This window comes from Culex pipiens, unplaced genomic scaffold (genome assembly GCF_016801865.2).
Source record: "Culex pipiens pallens isolate TS unplaced genomic scaffold, TS_CPP_V2 Cpp_Un0001, whole genome shotgun sequence".
NCBI lineage: Eukaryota > Metazoa > Arthropoda > Insecta > Diptera > Culicidae > Culex > Culex pipiens.
This window is the reverse complement of record NW_026292818.1, coordinates 317608-341358: the sequence shown is the minus strand read 5'-3', so window position 1 is coordinate 341358 and position 23751 is coordinate 317608. Positions and strand designations below refer to the sequence as shown.

Sequence of the window (23751 nt, the reverse complement as noted above, 5' to 3'; positions counted from 1 at the left end):
GAGTGTAACAAAAATGACTTTTTGGCGGGCATTCAAGGGTTTGTTCCGGTGGGCATACTAAGCCCAAATCCAAAATATGAGCTTGATTGGACGTAACAGGAGCTGGCGCTCCGCCCTTCAATTTTAAATGGGATTTAACCCGTAAAAAAAGATTTTTTCAAAAATGTCACTTTTTGAGGCATTTTGGCCACCAATGCGTTTACCAAAAACATCACTGTCGTGTAGGCCAGATCCTTGCGCATCTTTTGGTATATATAACATTGACATTTGGAGCACCCTGGAGCTCGGTACAGGCCTTCAAAGTTTGTCATTTTTTCGAAAAATCGGCCCCGGCAAAATCAAATGGCGTCTAGGGCGTCGCGAGGCGCGACGCATATCATTTTTGCTGGGACCGATTTTTCAAAAAAATGCCAAACTTTGAAGGCCTGTACCGAGCTCCAGGGTGCTCTAAATGTCAATGTTATATATACCAAAAGATGCGCAAGGATCTGGCCTACACGTCAGTGATGTTTTTGGTAAACGCATTGGTGGCCAAAATGCCTCAAAAAGTGACATTTTTGAAAAAATCTTTTTTTACGGGTTAAATTCCATTTAAAATTGAAGGGCGGAGCGCCAGCTCCTGTTACGTCCAATCAAGCTCATATTTTGGATTTGGGCTTAGTATGCCCACCGGAACAAACCCTTGAATGCCCGCCAAAAAGTCATTTTTGTTACATCCTAGTGTGTGTGGTTCCAGCGCGGATCGAATTCCGACCTGGGGAGGTTTGTCAAAAAAAAAAGGCACGCACTCTACCTCTACCAACTCCAACGAGCGGACTAACGGGGGCAGGCAGGCAAGCTGCTGCTGCTACGCGCACCGAAACTGACTGACAGTTAGATGACATGTGCCGCTGCTTTGGGTAGAGTCGAGGAGGACATGTGAGTTTAATTATCTTACATTTACAGACCTAACTGTACCGACTTGTACGGACGTGTTTTGGGGTTGAAGAGCTAAAAATAAGCGTGTGTTGGTGTTGTGTTGAGTTCCAATACGAATTGACTGTTATTCGAGCAGAGTGTGAGCTCGAATTATTCAGGCAGTTTTGTCTGAAGTATGAAATTTGTCTTTTTCTTGATAAGCTTATTAACAAGAAAAAGACAAATTTCATACTTCAGACAAATTTAGTGTTTGTATTTGGATGATTTGAAAAAATCCTGACAATTTTAAACAATGTTTATTCTGTTAGTCCTTTTTTGAAGACATCAATAAAATAAAAAAAAACATCGATGTGATAGATGCTGAAAAGAATTTCACATTATTCATTTAATAATTCGTTCGAATTCTATAATGAAATAGTAATTAAATTAAATGCATTTGGGCTTCTCGCACGGCACTCGTTCAAGTCTCCCCGAAACAATAGAGAGCGCTTGACATAAGACTAAGAAGAGAAATAGTAGTTTATGCAACGAGTTGCAAGACGAAGATTTTTAAGCTCGAATCGTAGGTAGTTTATAAATACGACGAGTGCTGGAAAAATCCAAGTTCCATACACAACTTTTGTATGTAACTCCGAAAATATCCTTTGAACATCATCACCTGAAATAATCAATTTAACAGCTTATTCGACTAAGTAGTCTGTGATTTTTGAGATGTTTGCTCAATACAACTGTGAAAACAACAACATTGTGAAAAATCAACTTTTTGAAATTCCGTCGTGAAACTACTTACTTTTCCTGTCATTCTTGAACGACGAAATAGCCTACTTTTCTGTACCAAAAATAACAGAATCGAATAGCAACACGTTTCAAAATAAATGCTGAAAAGTTCTACTTTTCAGCACTCAAATGGGTGCTGAAAAGTTAAACTTTTCAGCACTTGTTTCGAAAAGTAACACTTTTCAACAATTTTTTGATTTAAACGATTTATTGACAAAATACATGAAAATTTAACATAAAATTTCACTCAGTGTGTGTTTTTTGGAATTGCAAAAAATGTTGTATGGAACTCGTTGCAAAACTTGATTTTTTCAGCACTCTTCGTATTTATCCAACTCGGTGAACCTCGTTGGATAAATGTACGACTCGTGCTGAAAAAATCCTCTTTTTGCAACTTGTTGCATAAACTTCTATTTTGCAATTCCGCTATGAAACTGTCAACTTTTCCTGTCCTTCTGGAGAAACGAAACGGCCTACTTTTCCCTACCAAAAATAACTGTATGGAAAATTAATACCTTTCAATACCAGTGCTGAAAAGTTCTACTTTTCAGCACTGAAATGGGTGCTGAAAAGTTGAACTTTTTAACACTAGAATCGAAAAGTATCATTTTTCAATATTTTTTTTTGTTTTGGACGGTTAATTTACTAAACACATGAATGTTTGACATAAAATTCCATTCAAAGAGCTTTTTTTGGAAAATGTACAACTCGCGCTGAAAAAATCTTCTTTTTGTAACTTGTTGCATAATAGTAGTTTATGCAACAAGTTGCAAAAAGAAGATTTTTTCAGTACGAGTTGTACATTTATCCAACGAGGTTTACCGAGTTGGATAAATACGACGAGTGCTGAAAAAATCAAGTTTTGCAACGAGTTGCTTACAACATTTTTTGCAATTCCGAAAAACGCTTATTTAATGGAATTTTATGTCAAACATTCATGTGTTTAGTAAATTCATCGTTCAAAGCAAAACAATATTGAAAAATGTTACTTTTCAAGACTAGTGCTGAAAAGTTCAACTTTTCAGCACCTATTTCAGTGCTGAAAAGTAGAACTTTTCAGCATTGTTATTGAAAGGTATTAATTTTCCATTCTGTTTTTTTTGGTGGGGAAAAGTAGGCCGTTTCGTTTCTCCAGAAGGGCATGAAAAGTTGACAGTTTCACAGTGGAATTGCAAAAAAGTGTTTTAAAATGCATTTTACAGGGGTACAGTTGCTTTCCAATCATTAGTTTTGAAAATATCGACGTAATGACGGAATTTTTTTTTTTGCAAAAAAAACTTTTCGTGGGACTGTACTGTATTTCATGAAAATTCAAAATGATTTCAAAGGAGTTCAAACATGCTAAATATGATTATAAACGCGGGAAAATGCGTTTTAACTGGTTTTCAGTTGGTTAAACTATAATTTTCATTAAAATTTTGAAGTTTTTCGAAACAATTTTTTTGCCCCCTGATTATTCAGGCCAACTTTGGAAAGGGGGGTGACTTAAACTTTGAAAAATATTCGCAACGGCCTTATTATAAATTCATAAGTTTACAGCAGGAATTAGCAATCATTTGTAAACAAAGTCAGCAGTCATTGGGATGCTGAAAATTTTAACTTTCCAGCACTGGGATTTTTCCGGAAGCCGACCACCAAAAAAAATCTTTCGTGCAAGATGGCCATTGACGTTATTGTTGTTGAATATAGTTATTGAATGATTATGTTTCATAAAGTTGCAAAATAAATGTTGTACGCAACTCGTTGCAAAACTCGATTTTTGAGCAACTCGACTCGTGTTGGAAAAATCTTCTTTTGCAACTTGTTGCATAAACTATTATTATAATATTATCGTAATGATTGGATGTTTGTTTCAAAAACAAGTCAATAATGAACCCAAGAAAAATCGTATACATAAAATCGTTTAATTAAAAAAAAATCCAGGAGCAAATGGGTCAGTTGTTAGAATCTCCGATCGATATCAGCTTACCACATTCATGCGAAAAGAATTCGTTCTGCTCTGCCAGCAGCTACTGCATTTGCACTGCATGTTAAGGTAACCCAACTTATATTCAACCCAACGTCCACTTCATTCATTGACTTTGTTAGTCATCTTCCATAACCGTCCATCCGCACGCGCAATGTATAATTCCGAATAAGTACACGCACCGTTTATTTATTGTTTCCCTTTTTTAATCCCATTTCGCGCCATTTTTGCACACCCTCTCGCCGTGCGCGGTTTGAATGAAACAAAAAAGCTGTATGTGACTGTATGAGTTTCCAACTGACCCAAACCACGGGTGAGTGAGTCGCCGGCGCGCAAATTACGTAGCGTCCGTCCGTTTGGACTTGCTTTGAAGCTTGGTGTTCTCGATCGATGCACATTTCGCATTACACAACACTCTTCTACGGCGGCGGGTGTTCTGGCAATTGTGAACTATGCGCTAATGAGTCACATGTGTGTTGTGTGGTCGGTCGTGGTGGGGAAGTTGCAGCTATTTTTATACTGTTTCAATGTCAAGTTTAGAGGAAGTTGAATTCAACCCTGGCGTTCTAGATAGCAGGATAATTTTGCCTTTCTGACAGAAGACCGATGGGCGACGGTGCATCCAAAATTGCATCCTTTTTTGATAGATGGCACTAAAACACACGCAATTTGTATCCAGAAGAGAGTCCTGAACATCGCGGAGCGGGAGCGTAGTGTGCGTTGAAGCAAGTTGAACGCGCGCGCATGTACGTACTCGGAGCCCTCACACAACCACAGCAGGCCTGGACTGGAGATTGGCGTTTTGGCTGGAAATAAACTGACGACTCACACAAGCTCACTCTTCCTCACTTGTCGAACGGCGGCGCTGGAAACAGATGAAAATTATTTTCATCCTCCGGAGAGAAGTTGATCCGAAAGCCACAAGTACAAAGTGCCACCAGCTATCAGTTGTGAAATCGTCCTTCGGAACCAGGAACCAACAATCGCGTCCTTCCAAAGTGTGTCGTGAATAATTGTGAAGTGAGAGTGCTCTTAATTCAACGGAAGTTATGGACAGTTTTCTGGTAGATTCCGATCCGGTCATCCCGAAGGATTTGGGCGACATGCCAAAGGAGCAGCAAAAGTTTGACCTCATTGCGAATGACGACGACAGCCACTCCCGTTTTATGGCCGCGGAAAAATCGGACAGCTCGAAGAAATTCCCTTCGGAGGTCACGGACCTGCTCGGGGATTCGTTCGCCATGTCCAACCCGGTTCCCGTGCCCCCGCCCGCAACCGCAGCCCACGACAATCGGGATCTCTTCCACGAGAAGGATAATTTTGACGACTTCTTCATGAAATCAGTGGAAGAGAAGAAAAATCCGGAACCTGCCGCGTTCGCACCGAGCTCCCTGATTGACATCGCCGGCGAGCCAGACTTTTTCGGTGCACAGAAGCAGCCAACCGCCTCCGTGGTGGATGACTTTGAAGACGCCGACCAGGCCGATGATCTCACCAAAGCCAAGGACACAATCGAGAGTGACTACATGAACCCGTACGCCGAAGTGCGGTCCAACCCGGCCAAAAAGGTCGAAGAACCGCCGCTCGTCGCCGCCGACCCTCCAGCTGCTTCCACAAAGGACGACGACATCTTCAACGATTTCTCTAGTCATCAGGCCGCCAAACTAGACCAATTTTCCGAGCCAATGTTCGATGACTCACCGCCAACTCCGCCGATCGTGATCCCCAAAGCAGCTCCAGCCCCTGCTCCTGCTCCGGCCCCCGAACCGGTGGTCATCACCCCGGCTACCCCGAAGTCAGCTGATCCGCCCAAGGAGAAGCCCAAACCGGCCCCAACCCCGGTCGTCGTCGCCGAGCAAATCCAGGCCGAGAAGATCTTCAAGCAGTTTGGTTTAGGTAAGTACCCACCATAAAAAGTCAACCAGCCAAGTTCTGTGTGCTGCGAACCAGACGGTGCAGAGATAATTGAAAAAAATACGTCAGTTTAATTCCATTTGGGCATGAGACAGAGAGAGAGAGAGAGTGAAGTGGATAAGCCTCGCAGAAGAAGAGCTGGAAAGAAGTGTCGAGTAGAGGCACTCATCACACTAATGAAATAACAATGAGTCACACACTGCACTGCTGCTCCTGCTGGTGGGTACATCGCATTAGTGTGACCTCTGTGGTGGAAGTGCTTCTGTTCTGGAGTAGAACAGAACTGATAACGCTGCCAGAGCTTGGAACATGCAGAAAGAGAAGAGGGGACAGCAAATGTTTATCCGTTGCGCCGTTTTTGTGTGTTTGTGTGGGATGTGCGACAATTTGAGCTTGCACAGATAAGCGCAGATTTTAGCGTTTCGCTAAATAAACGCAAAGGAATGAGCTTCACTTGGTCAACATCTCTTGTAAATAAGATGCAAGTTAATTTGAAATATAAAACGCGTTTCGTCGATTTCGCCGATTTTCTCTGCAAATTTCTCTCGTATACTCTGCAATATTACAATACCACATATGCTATTGTTTGCTCTGGAAAGAAAACCTGTTCCAAGTAGAGTGCTTCTCTATTTTTATTTTTTGATTTTGATAAAACTTTGTCATTTGAAGTCATTTTGCATCACTAGTTTTTCCATACAATCTTGGGGACTGGTAATTCAAAATCGGTATTGCAATGTATGAAATTCTGTATCTTAAGAAGGGGTTATCTGATCGATTTGGTGTCTCCAGCAAAGTTGTTGGTTATGATTAGGACTTTTTAAGTAGGTACACGTAAACAAAAAAAAACATTTATTTTTATTTTTTTATAACCGGAAGATGAATTTTTAAAGCATGTTTTTTAGAATATTTGAAAATTGTTTTATATTTTAGGGGACTCAAAAAGGCATTTTTTGTGACATAATGAGTTATGGAAAGAGTGACAATAGAAGTGCCAATTTTGAGGCAAATCGGTAAAGGTTCAAGAGTCGCTATGGATTGTTAATGTTGGTGAAAAAATCTTTTTTTTTTACAAAAAAACATCTTCTTGAATTCGCTAATAACTTGGATCGTTTTGCAGTCTTCGACAAAGTTGTTTGTCATAAAATTGTACATGATAATCTCACACTTGACAATGAACAGAAACATTTAAATCCACCTTTTTGGTGGAATTTTGAAATGTTTGCTTGTCCCCATACTTTTTTTTATTTTTCCCATTCAAATGATCAATAGCGACCCTCAAACCTTAACCAACATGGCTTAATGAATCTAGCCAGGGGGTACCTCTTAAGATTAAAAAAAAAACTTTTTTCGTGTCACCATACACGTTTTTCAAAAACGTACCATGCAATTTGAACACTTTGTTCGTGGTTCTAATTTTCATGAACGTATGTTCACGATTTTGGGAACTCTTTTTTCTCCATGTAGTGATGGTGCAAAATATGGTTTAGGCGATATGAACTTATTGAAACCAACTTACACAAACCACGTGGACACTTTTTCGGATTTAAACCCCCCCCCCCTCGTGGACAATTTTCCATACAAAAAAAAAACTTTTTTGTATGGAGCGTGGACAGTCGCCATGAATGTACTCATTTTATTATTTCAATTTTTAATATTAAAATACCGAAAAAATTGCTTTTTTCCGTGTACCTTTTTTGCTGAAAATTCCTAAGGGAGAGTTCTTCTGTTACGTTACACATTTTAGGGATTTTTCATCATGAAAATGTCAAAGCGTTCTTCGACCCCCTCTCTCTTTGGAAAAAAAACTAATAATGCAGAATGACTTCTTTTGACAAATGGAACGCATAGACAAAATTTAACCCAAATAAAAATTGACAATTTAAAAATCGCGAAATCGATCCCGAAGAAGTAGACAACTACTCAATAAGTACATTTGCCTTCTTGAATAAAGTAAACGGCTCCAAAAATCACGAAAATGCAAGTTTCTTATGTTGCCTTATACTGTCAATCATTGAAGAAACGGTTCAAGGCATTTTCCAAAACATAAATTTCACTAAAATATTGAAGATATGGTTATGGAAATGCAAATCTCAAAACATCCGAATTCACGGAACTTTGAACATTAAGAGAACGATTCTCTCGACTCTGATTTGTGGGTGTACCTAAATGTCCATAAAACAATTTAAGTTTTGCTTCCAAAATGGTTGTTGAAATTATGTTGAAAAAAATAATATTTAATTGTATCACAAAATTTTAATAATCAGTTTTGCTACCATTAAAAACTTTAAAAATTTCTTTGAATTTATGAAAACTACTAATGAAATTTGCATTGGCCAAAAGATCAAATAAACCTATCGAAAGTTATGAAGACTCAAGTAGTATTTATTTACTTTTAAAAATCCCGATATATTTTTTGGGCAGCCTATTTATGAGAAATTAAGCAAATTTATAACGATATGTTTTTGCCACTTCATAACATCATTAAGATGTTCGTTAATTGTATTAGGTAAATTCAGAATAATATAGATTGAAGAACCATTGAACCATTACATTGGAAAAATAAAAATTAAAACTTAAAATGCACGGTTCAACAATAAAATCTTATATAAATTATTGTGAAGTTTAACATATTTCCTTACCATATTATTGTTAGCATCGTGTTCATTATAGAAATATGCATTTAATACACACAATTTTACCCATACATTTACCACTCTGTTACTTTCTTTGCGTTCGTTTAATTATCTTTATAAATATCTTCAAACTGAATTTGTTTAATCTTATATTTATTCCTAAAATTTTATATCCATTTTATTTATCACAATCTACATTTTCGTGCAAGTTTGTTATTCAATCTATTTAATTGTCCTGAGTAAGTATTTGCATTTTTACTAGCATTGTTTTCTTGTTCTTGTTAGTTTTTTTTATTTGGTACAAATTATTTCATTGGTAAGTATCTATAACTCTTCTGTTTTGCTTCCACATCAAAATTTACCACATTACACTCATATCTGCACACAAAATTATAACTGGTTTCATCCATGCATCACCGAAGGAATCAATAATCCACTAACTGCGTTTGCCCTCATTGACTGTCCCAGTTCCTAGTCCCCAGTAATGCGAGAAGAGGCAGGGGAAAACATTTTTCGCGTGCACGAAATCCATTCAACAAGTCGCAATTACTATGAACCTGGAGGGGTCGACCCTTTCGACTCATCCACATACGTGTACAAAATAACACACGAGTAATACTAACATTAAGGGTTTGTGACTCATTGTGACCCCTCCCTTTTTCGGAGGGTGCTGAAACATGGGGGTGTCCTGAAATCTCCGTCTCTGTGTGGGCAAATGATGCACAGAACATGCAGGCAGATAAGCCAGAGTTTGTATTTATTGTTTGTTTTTTTCAATGTTTGTGACTCAGCGTTGAAAGAGGGTGAGACAACTGCGCCGCCTGGTTTTAGCAATTCTGATGATGATGGACCTACTCGATAGGTGTCACGTGTCCGCCGCTTGTCGAACATTTGTGATTTGCATGCAAATGATTGAAATGATACGCAACATCGATCAGGTCCTACCGCGAGCAGATGATTTCATCTACCTGATGCAGCACAATACAGTTGTGTGCTCGTTTTGGAAAATGTGTGCTTTTTTGTTCCTGATTTTGTCTACTACAGTCGGACTCATCTCTGACTCACCGCCGACTACGATCATGCGCAGTCCGGCACAGAAAACAACACGCACAAGTCGCAGAACAGTTTTGTAGAATATCCTTTTTTGTAGGTTGTTCAGAGCAAGGCTCACCAACACCAAGTTGAGGGCTAAGCTGCCTCAGAGAGAGTCTCGTGCAAAGAGCGAACGAGATATGTGGGTTGTTGCAGTGGTTGAGAGAGGAGAGAGTTATCCTTTTTTTGGATTTCGCGAGAGAGTGAGAGAGTAGCGAATCTGCCAAGATATCCTGGTGAGGCCGTACGAGGATCCACTTCAGTAGTTGTCCGGTCGGATTCGCATGACAGTCGCCAGTCGGAGTATCATACATCGTCGGAGAAGGAAGAGTCGGTTAGGTCAGGTTGTTGAGCAGAGTGCGAGAGCGAGACGGGAGCTGTGATTGCAGAGAGAAAGAGTAGGAGACACGACGACGGCGACGACGTTTCGTTCAGGGAAAAATCGATATTCGCACTAAAGTGTTGTTCATACACGCCACAGCAGGACCAGGAAGAATCGTCCGCGAATCTGTCGAAATTGCTAGTTGTGAAATTTGGTACGGTCTAACCTTTCCTCGAAAAAAAGTGACCTACTCCGGAACGGATATTGAGTGCTGTCGTCCCTTTCCTGTGAGTTTGTTCAGCGGAACCTGCGGTCGGTTCATTTCCGGAAAAAAAGTAGTGACTCTCTCGCGCTCCCGAGACCTCCACCCCGAAACCATGAACGGATTGGAAGGTTCGAAAGCATCCAACCAGCTCATGATCTGCAGCGTGATGAATCCTTGTAAGTTTTTTTTTTGTTTTGTGTGGTCGGGGAATTCCTTTGTACTCCTGCTGCTGCTGCGTATTTGCTCCCGATGCACTGAAATCTGACACTCTACCCTAAATTCTTGGATTAGTGACCCAAATGTGGCCCCGCGAGGCCACGGGCAATGCGAAAAACTTTTGGGTGGGGACCGCACGTTTCCACGATCTTGTTGTTGTCACGGGAAATTGGTTCGTGGAAAAGTGGAAAAACTACGTCCTTTGTTTCGAGCTCATCACGAGGGCCTATCCATTATTCAGCAGTTTAAAAGTAGAACTCTGCGTGTTTGAATCTGCTTGAAAGTCCTTCTGGCCAGCAAAAGAGAGAAAAAAAAAGTTCGATTGAATTGTTTTGTTGTTTTTGTTGTTGGTTACATCGGTAGTGGTGTGCTATAATCGAGAATATTGTACATTATGTTATCTGTACCGACTATCTTTCGAGTGTTGGTATCGAACCTCGTAGGGCGCAACATAGCACAGAGTTCAGTCCAGTCCATTTCGGTGCAGTCGCAATGTCTGTGCAACTTGGTATGTGGGTGTGAGTGTGTGTGCTAGCTGCACTTGCACTTCCACGTTCATGGTAGTCCATAGTCCATTGGCCCCACCAACCCACCCACTTCCTAGTTTTCCCGTTCTTTTTCTTCGTCCTCGTCCAGACTTTGGACTGTGGATGCTAGAGATTTATTGGAAAATTAAATTCATTTCGATCAATGTTGTCTGCTTAAATAGACAGGCTTTGAAATGCGGATATGTTTTACCTGTTTTGAAATCGAATAGTTGGATAGATTTTCAAGTATTATCAATAAGTTTTTTTTTAAATTTTGTTGAACTGTCTGACAATTGAGGTAAGGAAACACATTTTGATCATTTTGAGATTATTGAATTTTAATTAAAATTAAATCATTCCTTTAGAATCGGTCTAATATCATTTTGCAAAATATAGATAAAACAGTAAATGATAGTAAATATGTTTCCAAGAGCACATATCTTGACATTGATATTTGTTTATACTTTTCATAGTTTTTAGGTTTCTATTGTGGAAGCATAAAAAAAATCAAAATTTGTTGCATAAATCAGAATTTTACTGAAAAACTTATTGTACAGAAAATGCCTTTAAATCTGAAGATATTTTTGAATTTTGTTTCAATAACACCTGAAATGCATAAATTTCAAACAATTTTTTACTGTTCTTTGTGTAAAATTGTCCTGTAAGTCTGATACTGATTCGAACTCATTTTTATTGAAAAATAAATAAAAACTTCGAGAGTACTAACATAATAAAATTAATATTTTGATTTATGGAACTTTGAAATCCACTTTTAAAAAAATTTTGAACACTCCTCTACCAAATTCCAATTGGGTTTCAACCATTCCGTTTTTATTCGATTCGTAATTTTAATTATGCAAACAGAAATTTAGCCAATTTTTCAATTTGTGGTCCAAATCGCAAAAAAGTGAAGTTTGTAGCTTTAGTCTTCAACATTTTTTTTAAATGGGGAGAAGCAATTTTTTTGGCTTGGTTGAAAATAAGGGTGGTTTACGATTAGGGTGTTTTCGAAAATCTAACTTTCCATCAGTGTTGTAAAAATATCAAACTATTAGCTCTCAGCGGTTACAATTATCAATCCAGAATACTCACACCCCAAATACAGCTGCTCTTCTTACCGTATTGATATTCTAAGCCACAAAAATAAATCTCTCAATCTACGCCTCCTATGATTAATTTTATCAATAGCATCACAGCAAACTCTCAAAAATCTTTTTATACGTGGCAATTCTGGTTTATGTTATAAAGAAAAATGTTGTTGTGGGCACTTTTAAAGCTCTGAAAAGCAACCATTTTCGGTTTGGAAATAGTAGTTTATGCAACAAGTTGCAAAAAGAGGATTTTTCCAGCACGAGTCGTACATTTATCCAACGAGGTTCACCGAGTTGGATAAATACGAAGAGTGCTGAAAAAATCAAGTTTTGCAACGAGTTCCATACAACATTTTTTGCAATTCCAAAAAACACACACTGAGTGAAATTTTATGTCAAATTTTCATGTATTTTGTCAATAAATCGTTTAAATCAAAAAAATGTTGAAAAGTGTTCCTTTTCTATTTTGAACGTAAGGGTATGACTGATTGCAGTTATACTTATTTATTTTTGTGAATATCGCAATACAAAATAGTCTGGTCTTTAAAATAATGATTTGTTTTGTTATATTATTTAAAACAAATGCTGATAAGATTACGTCGCTTGTGTGCTATCTTATGACAATGACTATTTAGTTTGGTGATAAATATATCATCCAGAGAAAAAATCGGAAGGGAACTCTCCTTCCTCTCTCGCGCACAAAAAATCGGTAAAAGGAAACTATTCGTCGGAAAGTCGATTTCTCCACTGTTCGCAGATGAACAATGTTTGTAAACAAAACGAAATAAACTGATTTAAGTGGTGGTAATAATGAGAATCACAAAAAATCTTCTACTGATACATTAACTCATTTTAGACCAAAATGATCGTTGTCAGAAGGCACGCAAACGACGAATTCTTCACAAGGAATAATTTTAATGAGTTGTTTTAAACTGAACTAAAAAAAATATGTAAAATATTTTTTATTCGTCACCTTATAATCAAACTAATAAACCCGCATTGCCACAAATTCAATATAATGCCCAATAATTGCTAATCCTGCTGGAGCCAATCCGGCTAGACACTTAATGTCTAGTAGACAGGGATTCGCACCACTAACACATGTTCTCTGCACACACACAAACCCACACTCACACACGTCTTTCGCATAAATTCACCGCTATCCCGAGCTCGAAATTCCCATATTAAAATGTTCCTCTTTTCCTTTATCGTATTTTTTTCGCTTCCTTTGCAGATGCCTGGTTCAAGCCGGAAAAACTTCATCCTAGAGGTAAGTGCTGCTTTGTACTAACTAGATGTACGTAGCTATAACTAAGTGCTGCATGTAATGCGGAATTTCCCAAAAGAGAGCGAGCGAGTGAAAAAAAGGCGTCAAAAGTTTCGCACGTTTGCCGGTGAAAGGTGACGCACCTTTTTTCTTTCTCCCTCGTGCTCTTTATTGCAATCTTACTAATGTCCTAACACGATAACATAACAGCTAATCAAATCTGGGTAAGGACGGCGAGACCAGATTATTTCTATTCGCATTCACTGTCGATTTTTATGGGCCGCGTTAAACGGGGGTTTTCTTCGCGTTTCGAACCATTTGGATCGATATTGACCCGGCCGGCCGGCTTCTGAAGGGAGGAAAATGTGCTCATTTTCTCGTCTTTATTGCCGAGCGATTTTCCACACGCTGATCAAGTGTCGGCGGTGCACTTGAGGACACTACAGTTTATGCTTTTCTTTTTGCTGGTTTGTGAGGTTCATCGCGACTTCGCAACTTTTAATGTTGGTTTGGAAGGTCAATTTCTTATTTGTGAAGCAATCTGGCATGCCCCATCTCAAATTGAAAACACCCTTTAAATTTAATGGCAAAATACGAAAAACAGTGAGTTAAATTTTCTCTCCTTTGTCAAATGTGATATACAATGTCGCCTGCAAAAATCAATAACACAACTCGACATTTTTGAAGTTGATGTCAGTGAAAGCTTCAGTTTCGTCAAGTGTTAATAGATTTGGGCTTCTTGAACACTCATGAAGTGAATTGAACTTTAGTGAATTTTCTACCAATAAATTAAATTGTAAATTTGTGTATAAATGCTATAGAATTGCCTTAAACCACCTGATTTTTGCAACCATCTTATTTTTGCTTTTTTCTAGCATAAATATCCCAGCAACTAATGCTCCTATATTCAATGTTAAAAATGAAACATCTGTGAAATTTTCTGATCTCTTCTATGAAAACATTATTAAAACTTTGAAATTAATACTAAAATAAAAGGCTGTTTGGATGAGACAAAAAAAAATCAATTTGTCTCTTAGGCAATTTTATTTGAAATTTTCTGAACTTTTCTAAAAAAATAAATCGAAAAACCATAATTTTTCTATTAAAATTAAACTTCTTGAAAACAGCGCACTTTATCAAAAAATCTGTAAAACACTTTTTGATTGCAAATATGATTTAACGTTACAAACTGAAGCAAACAAAAAAGTTTGACTAAAATTTCTTTTTTTTTTCAGAAACAAACATAACTCGGAGGCTATTTTTTAACTTCTTTATGGCTCAAAAGTTGTGGTTTTTGTCCCCTGAAACATATATATATATAAAAAAAAATTGAGAAATTGATTTTTTGTGAAAAAAGTTTATTAAAAATCGGCATTTTTTCTTCCGTGAGCCTATTTTTTCTGAATAGTCCTCATCAATACCTGCAACTTTGCCGAAAACACCAAATCGATCAGAAAACTTTCAAAAGTTACAGATTATCGAATATTTTTGTACCATTTTTGTATAAACAGCTGTCAAAATTGTATGGGTGAACCAATGACACAAATGGCTTCTTTGGCCATAGGGAAAGCCCCATACAAAGTTTCGCCATTTTGCCTAAAATTTTTGAAAATCAGGCTTGAAATTTGATTTTTTTTTATTGTTTTGCCCTACCAACCCTCGACCCTGATCAGAGCCGAGGGACACAAACTTTAGATAAAATTTGTACTAGCTTTATTACTACTAGCTTAATTTTTTTTGGAAATAAATTGACCTCAATGATATATGATAAAAATAATGATATCATTTTTTTTATCATATTTTGGATTTTTGATATTAGAAAAATTTTACAGTTGTAGAATACAAAAAAATAATTTAACGCCTTGATTTTTTAAATATTTGTATTGAAAATATTTATTTTTGAGTTTTTATAATTTAGTTTCAGTTTTAACTATTTTTGCTTAGAAAGTATGGAATTAATTCAAAAAATATTGGAATGTAATATAAGAAACAAAAAGTAATTAGATTGCTTTTGAAACAATGTCAAGCATTTTGAATAATAATTCAAATTTCTTAGTCTATTCCTTCATATTAAAAAAAATATACACATTCAAACATATTTTGTTTTGTTACCTTCAAAATCATCAGAAAAATGTTTTTTTGTTGCATTAGTTTTATTAGTTTTGTAAAGTTGTGTTTTTTCATGCACTTTATTGTTTTTAAGCAATTAAAAGATTCATTATTATTGAAATTTGTTATGTTTTCTATTGAGAAATCTCCAGAATCCAGGTATCTAGGGGATCTCCCGAGCAAAAATTTCCAACCGAAAAATTCACAAAAAGAAAAATTGAGTGGTTATCTGGATGGAACACTCGGAACACTTTTTATTTAAGTTTAAAAAAAAAAATGTTATTTTTTCACTGGAATGTTAATAACTCCCAGTTGGCCAAATGTTGCATTTTTGTTTTTTTTTTCAGGTGCTTTTTGAGGTGCTTTTTGAGATTTAATTGAAGTTTGCCTCAGTTACAGTCATATTAATATTTTTGAGGTTTCGAACGTTCAAAAGTTGTGTCCCGATTTGCCTCACTTCCCGTTGACCTAGAGTGTTCATATTTGACCCAGGTCCAAACAACAATAGGGATTTGAAAATCTTTAATAATTTTTTCCAAAAATTCTAATTTAGAAGAAAATAGCTTGCTTTTTGCAAATTCAGATTTTTGTGACCACAAGACAGAAAAAATCATGAATTCATTGAAATTTTGTTATTATATATAAAGAATTTTGTGCTACTAAATTTGTACATTTTTTTAAAATATATTTTTGTTAACTTACTCCTCCTCCTCCTCCTCGATCTGGGCTGAGGGACGGAAACTTAAATTTTTACTAGCCAAAGGATTGTGAATTAAATTGAAGTTTTTTTTTGTATATTGTCAAACAAATGTTAAATGCAAATCTTCTTAAAAATTATTTAAAAAAAGAATTATTCAAAAATAAATCTTCTTAAAAATCTTCTTAAAAATTATTTAAAAAAAGAATTATTCAAAAATAAATTAAATTTCTATATAAATGAAAAAAATATAAACGCTCCATCTGCGTGAAATCGTACACCTCTCCACTCAAATCACATTGCATTTTAGCGCTAACTCAATCAAATCTCTGTTTTAAGTCGCGCGCGCCCTCACCACACCATCCCACATGCACACACCCGAACCCCTTTTTTTTGCTCAATGAATGGTACCGCAACAACCGCATCATGTGTATTTGTGAAATCCCACACCGCACAACGACGCCGACGTCGCGTTTTTATTTTTCGAACGCGCCAAACTCTTCACCTGATGCCATCCAGATGAGTCCAAATCCACGAAAAAAAAATCGTCATTGCGGTTTCCCGCGATACATGTGTCTACTTAGCCGCCGCCGCCGTCGCCTACTGCAATCCTAGTCTCGGTGTATTAGCAGCGGTTTAGTCAGTTTGTGTCGCGCGCGCGCATGCACTTGACTATATCTTTTGGCTCACTCATTTGGGAGAGAGAGCGCGCGCGAATATTCGTGAGTGAGCGTCGTGATATTCGTCGTCGTTTGAACGTAATTTTAGTGTTAGTCGAAAATAGCCATTAAGGAGAGGACAGCGCGAGAGGAGAATAAGGAGAAAAGTTATTAATAAAATCCGATTTTCTTCGCGGCAGCTTTTCTCACACGGAGCACGGAGTGACGGATTTTGTTTTTTTTTCTGTTGTTTTTCCCCCTTTACAGGGATAAATTGTAATTTATTCTATATTAAGGCCCAGGCCAAGAAGAAGAAAGGCCGTGGTCGTCGTCGCGATCTCAACTCGAACTCTCGAGAGCGAACATCATCATTGTTTTATTCGCGAACGGATCGTTTCGGGATCGGCGTGCGGGAAAAATCGACGGCGAGTGTGCGTGTGTGGGAGTGTGAGGGCTTCTGGAAAATCGTCTTCTTTTCCAGATAATATCGAGTGGTTCAAGTGAAGATCGTTGCACGGAAAAACTGCTCACTGCTCACGATGTCGTTTTCGCTGGAAGATTTGAAGCTGCTGCGGGAGATCGAGTTCAGCAAGGAGGGATGTAAGTGTGTGTGTGTTGGACAGTCACTGGGGGTGACTTTCCGGTGGCAATTCATCGAGAACTCTGCGCCTCTTGTGGCCCAGAATCGAAATCGGATCCGATTTGGTCAATCGATCGGATCGACTTATTACGTTGTTCATTTGAGCGCTGCATTTGTGTAATATTCAATGGTGCAGTGAGTGCGGTGTGGATGATATTTAAATCTGTGACAACCCCCCTACTCCCCTGTTGAAATCAAAGGGGAAGAAGAAACGGTGTGTGTATTTTACAAAATGTGCAGTGTGTGAATAAATACTAAAGTGGACTGCGGCGCTGCGCTGCCGCTGCACAACACACATGGATGGACGGCGGGGGGATTTCAAACTGCTGCTGAAACGCAGAGAGCAGAACGAGGAGAAGATTCTCGCCGCTGTCACATTGGTTACGTAAAACAAAATCATTCGCCTGAAATGTGACAAAAGCGAAGCAGTGGCATTGAATCAATCGGCGACCTCCACGGACTGACCGAATGGCCGCACCGGCGGCGTTTTGTTCAGCACAGATCATCAGCAGGATTCTTTTTATAAAAATACACATTTCGCATTTTTATAGGTGTACAACACGGTACGAAGTTCTAGCTGGTCAAGCTGCTGGCTGGTAGAAACGTGGTTGTGCTTTACAGCACACGCTACACGCTGCCGTTTTTCAGACAGTCCCAGCTGAAGTGCAACTGTCGCTTTAGCTGGTGGTTAACCCTTGGGTGACCATCAACTTTTGTGTAATTGAGTTGCACTCATGAAACTTGATCTTAGTCATATAATATTTACTAAAGCACACATATTTTGCCCATTTAAAATTTCCTGAAAAAAATTAATCGAGATTTTTTTTGACATCCTGCTTATATGTTTTAACCATGGAACTTCCAACACAAACAAAACAAAAATTTTGGTAATATGACAACTGAGAATTAAACAAATTTCGCGTAAATAAATGTGATATTGTATTTGAAATTGTGTGAGTTTTGCATCTGTTTATGTCTTATTGCACAAACAAAAATTTAAGTAAAATTGCATAAAAAAGCGGTGATATTCAACTATTACTTTTTCAACATTTAATTTTTTTTCATTTTGCAAAAACTATTATTCTTGCACCTCATTTAAAAAAAAAACTAAAACTACATATTTAAACCTTGGTTTGATTGTTCCAGGGCAAAGATGGGCGGATCTCTTAATGTTTTTAAATTTGTGAAAAATTAGCTTTTCTCGTTGTCATCTAGGGAAACGGCATTTGTTTCCATCGAGCACCTAATTTTGGCTTTTCAGCACTTAGGCGTTTGATTGCAACTTCCAGAAAGCGTTTTTAATCCATATCAGGCAATAAATAACTTAATGGGAAGTGAGCAAGCAACTTTCTATCAAAACTTTTGCAAAACGACCTGTATGAATAGTGAGAATTTGTAAATTGGACGGATAAGGGCGGAGTCCTTAACCTGCCAAACATACTAAATTTTCTCCTATTTAGCCCTCTTTATCAACTCGCAATATTTCCATGTTTAAAAAATAAACTTTTGAAAAAATGTCTAATAAAAAAATAATTACGCAATTTTGAAATCAACCTTATGTTTTGGAGATTGTAAAATGTTGGGCTGTATTTTATATTTCAAAATTATTTTGATTGAAAAGAGCCGAAAATTTCACAAAAGTTTCATTTTTAGTAATTGTAAAACGAACTAATAGTTTCCAAGATTTTGCGAGAAGGAATTGAGGGCTAATAAAGGTGACACTGAGAATAAACTCATTTTTACAAAAAGGGGGCTGTAGGTCAGTCAGTGAACGCTTTTTTTCAACGTATGATCAACAAAGTCAAAAGAAGAAGGTTTTAGGAAATTTTCTCAGCTTTCAGAAAAATACCTAAAGATGTCTCTAACTACGTATTTTGGGAATGCAACAATTATATTAAATCGGGATTTCTGTTGGCATAGAGACATAAAAAATTGTTGAATAAAATTTTATTCAAACATAAAAAAATGCCAAATTAAAAAGAATTACTAAATATTTAAGTGATACAGGTAAAATGAAAAATGTTAACGGTGCACATCAACCAGAGCTTTTGCACCCAGATTTTTGATACAGACATTTTAGTATCTTTTAAACTACGGGAAATATCGGTATAATTTTTTATTCATCCCCTAAGCTACTATTTCCATTAAGATTTACAACCAAATTAGTCAATTTTATTTATCATATTATTTCAGGATTGGGGCAACAACAATTCTGGGTTTTTTTTTTGAAAAGGTCCAATAAACCATGTTTTAAATTTTTGCTTTTTGGGTGTTTTTAATACCCCTGACTCAAGGCGGTTACAAAAACAACCAAAAATCGAAAACTGGAAATTTGATTTATTGGACCTTATAAAAAAAAACTCCAGAATTCAACAATATTGGAATAAGAAGACAACAAATTCTTTGATTGCTGTGTACCCTTAAATAAGGTCTGAATTCAAATTGTGTATTCTAGTTGAAGTTCCTAAAAAGGTAAAATTGAACTGAAATAAACCTGGCAGAAAAGAATAAAAATTGTAGAAAAAATATAAAAATTGTAGAAAAAATATAAAAATTTCAATATCAAGCTATGGTCTTAATATTTGAATTAAAAAAGTGTTTTAAAATGCATTTTACACTAGTTCAGTTGTTTTGCAATGCAATTCAATCATTAGGTTTCAAAAAATGTAAAAATTGACGAACACAAAAATTTTAGTGAAAAAAGTTTGCCCCCTGATTTTCCAAAATCTTTAAAAAATATTTGTACTAGCCTTAATTTAATTTTATCGACTCTGTATTTTTTTGTTTCTTTTTTGTTCGGACAAAAGAAGATGATTGTTTTAATAGCGCTAGTAAACTGATATAGTTGTTTGCATTTTGTTAGCCTTTAAAAATGGTATGTCGAAGGTTAACGACTTCGTCAAAGCTTCTGAACGACGACGACGACGCCACCTTTGAGAGCACATATTTGATATTCTTCCTCTCTACTTTTTTTTTTCTTTCTTCAAAAGTGTGATTTTTCTTCACGCTTCGCAACCGCATATTCCACCGGGAACAGAATTTGTACAGGTGCAAAATAATCCCATTTGCGAAAAAGAATGAAATATGTCGGGGGGAAAAAGAAGATTTCAATTTCGTTGAAACGACCATTTTGGTGCCGCACTACTTGCGCGAGAGTGAATCTTTACACTTTGCGCGCTTGATGGTGTGTGTGATTTACAGCTGATGCACTAATCTGCGATTAATTAGCGAAGAGATTTATAGCTTTTTTTTTCCTTTTCGTGGCGGATGCTTTAAGCTTCTAATTGCATTTCGTCTTCCATCGGTCAAAATGTGCCTAAAACTATTCAAATTATTTTCTTTCTTTTTTTCCATGCGGTGAAAGTAAAATAAAATCACGTGGGGACGACGTTTTGGCCACGATTTTGCTGTAAAAATTTGGCACCCAGCAAACATGTGTGTGTGTGTGTTTGTCGCTGGGTGAATTCACGCTAAATGATGATCTACTCTCGTAGGAAAGAAAAATAACAATCGCACCTACGTATTTTTCTTGTGGCAGCAGCGGTGACGCCACGAACCTTTTTTCGTACGAATATGATAATGATGATGAATGAAGACATTTGTTCAGCCACTGACTGTTTGCTCCTGTTGCTGCGCAGGATCAGCTTTTGTTGGTGTTGGAATTTTGAGTCACGTACAATTTTTATTATTTTTTTTTACAAAATAACCATGTTATTGTGTTTACCTTTTTTCCAAATTGTATTTAAACAATTAGAATGTTTAAATTCAGACATTTTTTTCAAAACCTCAAATTTCAAATTTTGCCTCTAAGTTCCAATGTTTTCAAAGCCTAAAATTTAAAATTTTTGAGCGCAAAAATTATTGATTAAAACTAGAAAAGCATTTTTAAACTAGTACAAAATGCCGATTGTTTTTTTTTCATCTTTCGTAAAAAAAATGTATTACACACCTTGTCTAGATATATTCTTATTTTAAGCCTAATTGGTCAAGATTTATTTTCAGATAATTATATTTTTTCATTGCTGAAACTTTTCAGGCAAGCTGAAGAATTTTCACCTTTCGGAAATTTTTCAGAAAAAAAGACAAAGAGGGCCATTTGGACCTACAAAATAGCCAACTCCAAAGTGGTCACGTTTTAGAACCCAAAGACGCTAACTTTGTTTGAAAACTTAATGTAAAAAAATGATTTAAAAAAAAAAAAAGAAACATAAAATAACTGAGCCAATGAGTCAATGCCTGGATTTGACTCCCATTTTAGCTATTATTACAATTAAAATTTTCAATTCGAAAGTGTGATTCTTGAGGAACAAATACATAATGTAGAAATTTATTTATATAATTGAAATGGTTCATGTTTCCGATGAAATTTATTGGTTTGGCAGCACTGCCATGATTTATTTTTATATTATGTAAGAAAAGCTGTTTTATAATGTATTCTTTTATTATTTTGTAGGTCTTTAAGCGAAAATTCAACTTCAAAAGAAGAAAAGTCATATGACTGAAAAACAACCTCATGAAAAACTTTGTTTTTGCTTGAAAAATCTTGAATTGTGTATAAAAAAAATTATTCACTACCTAGGGAAACAGCATGCAATTCAATCGTGCACCGTATGTCGTTACAGCTCCTGAAAGAAGTTTTCAATAGAAATTGAGTGATAAATAGCTCATTAGGAAGTTTGCAAAAGACGTTTTGTGAAAATCTTTAAATTGGGTGGAATAAGAACCGAATCCCTAACCTGCCAAGCACACAGAAAAAAATCATCGTAATATTACATCTGGGAAGGGGTACATCTTTTATGTCAGAAAAAGGTGTAATTTTACCTCTGCTGCCCACCATTGAAAAAACGGCTAATATCCACTTTTGGCAAAAACGAGACATTAGCACCAGGCGGTAGAGGACGTTCGAACACATCTCCTGGAACTTGAATTTCACTGAAATATTGTTTAGACTTGGCTGCCGATGCGAAAAACCAAACGGCTAATATGCCACTCTTATGGGAAATTGCCTTGACGGAGATTTTGTGACAAACACTAAAACGCGTTTTTCTCGGAATACTTGATTGGGCATAATAGCCGAATTTTCAATTATGGGCAGTCTGGAAATGTGTAATTTTACCACTTTTCTGGTGTAATGTCACTATTTCAGTCTAAATTGAGGTAAAATTACCTTCCAAAATTACAGCTTCCAAATTAACAATTTTTTTCTGTACATATCTTGACTTTTTTTTTATAAGGTCCTATAAACAAATGTAAACATTGAGTGTATCCCTTTCACACCTTATGTCAAAGTCCATCGGAGTAAGCGGGATACACTCAATGTTTACTTTTGTTTATAGGACCTTATCAAAAAAAAGTCAAGATATGAACTTGCTGAAATAACTTTTTTTTCAATTTTGTCCCGTGTTCAGAAGGTTATTTTGAGCAACTTTTTTTCTGCGGAAATATTTACTTTTCTTGTTTTATTTTTTTTTCTATCATTTTTAGAAATTTTATCTGTTTTTTTGTTAGTTCCAGGCCTATTCAACAATTTAAAAGAATTATCTTTTGCCTTGTTTCTGTTTTCATTACTTTTCCAGGCATTTTGAAATTTTTTGAGTGTTTGTCACTGTTTTTATTTTAAATTTTTACCATTAGCTTTCAAATCTCCTCAAAGTGCGTTACAACAAAATCTAATACAGTTCAGACTCGATAATCTGAAGGCCTCGGAAAAATTTCACTTCGGAAAATTTCGATTATCACAGGCTTAAGTACGACTAATAAACTACTCTAAAATAGTTTAGAATTTTTAAATCCAAGATGGCGGCCAAAATGGCGGTGATAGTCTATTGAAAATATGTATTTTCCAATTCCAAGCAAGCATTTTCAGCAATCAAATTTCAAATTTGACTAAATCGATTATTCAAAGTCCCATACAAACCTTCGGATAATCGAGTAATCGAGTCTGGACTGTACTTAACAAAAATCACTGCATATTTATTTTTACAGACAAATTTGACCATTGAATAAATTAAACTTTTCAAGACATTGGCCAAGTCACCTAGAGCAAGTTAAATGAGCATACCCTTAATTTTCTAAACGCTTCAGAGCTCTTTTTTCCAATGCTTTTTGGAAGTCAAAAATTGGTTGGAAAATTGGTTTTTAGCAAATTTTGTATTTTAAGTAGATTTTTTTTTGATTACGGTTTAATCTTGAATTATTGAGTAATTGCCAATTTGGTTGTCGAATTTGTAGCGATTTAATGTTGATGCAAGCTGTATTAAATATTTTTTGTTATTATAAATTTGGTTTCATTTGGTTGTGATATACACTACTATTTAGTTTTTTTTTCAATTATTGCGGTGTTTGTTTTCATTTCTTGATTACTATTTCCAAATTGGTTGTTTTAAAAAGGTGGTCTAGATATCATAGTTTTCATTTTTCGATTTAAATAGAAACATAAAATAATTAAAATGCGCCGAATTAAACCATTTCATCGCTGCCAACACTGCCAACAGGTCGAACTGAGCTACTTTACTGAGCATTAATACCTGACGCCCGGTTTTTGTATTGGTGAAAGTGTGACCACGATGCGCGTTGGCTCAGTTTACACGTCTTGTTTGGTTGGCGGTTCGGCGCTGTCTTCTGTAGCCTTCTTTTTCCAGTTTTTTTTTGTTGCTGC

At 36.3% G+C, this 23751-nt stretch overlaps 1 protein-coding gene across 4 annotated transcripts in view; it reads left to right on the top strand.

The window, feature by feature from the left end:
• The first annotated feature begins 4495 nt into the window (after nucleotides 1-4495).
• The window catches only part of LOC120417410 (reticulon-1-A-like), a 32686-nt gene continuing 13430 nt past the window's right edge, over nucleotides 4496-23751 (top strand). Inside the window, exons 1-2 of one of the 4 annotated variants that reach the window (XM_039579456.2) lie at nucleotides 4496-5557; nucleotides 12956-12991. In XM_039579456.2, coding sequence (XP_039435390.1) covers nucleotides 4711-5557; nucleotides 12956-12991 — 883 coding nt within the window. In that variant the 5' untranslated portion in view covers nucleotides 4496-4710. Of the gene's footprint in view, nucleotides 5558-9577; nucleotides 10064-12955; nucleotides 12992-16626; nucleotides 17054-23751 lie in introns of those variants that run through there. The other 3 variants (XM_039579471.2, XM_039579464.2, XM_039579479.2) reach the window with 3 other exon arrangements.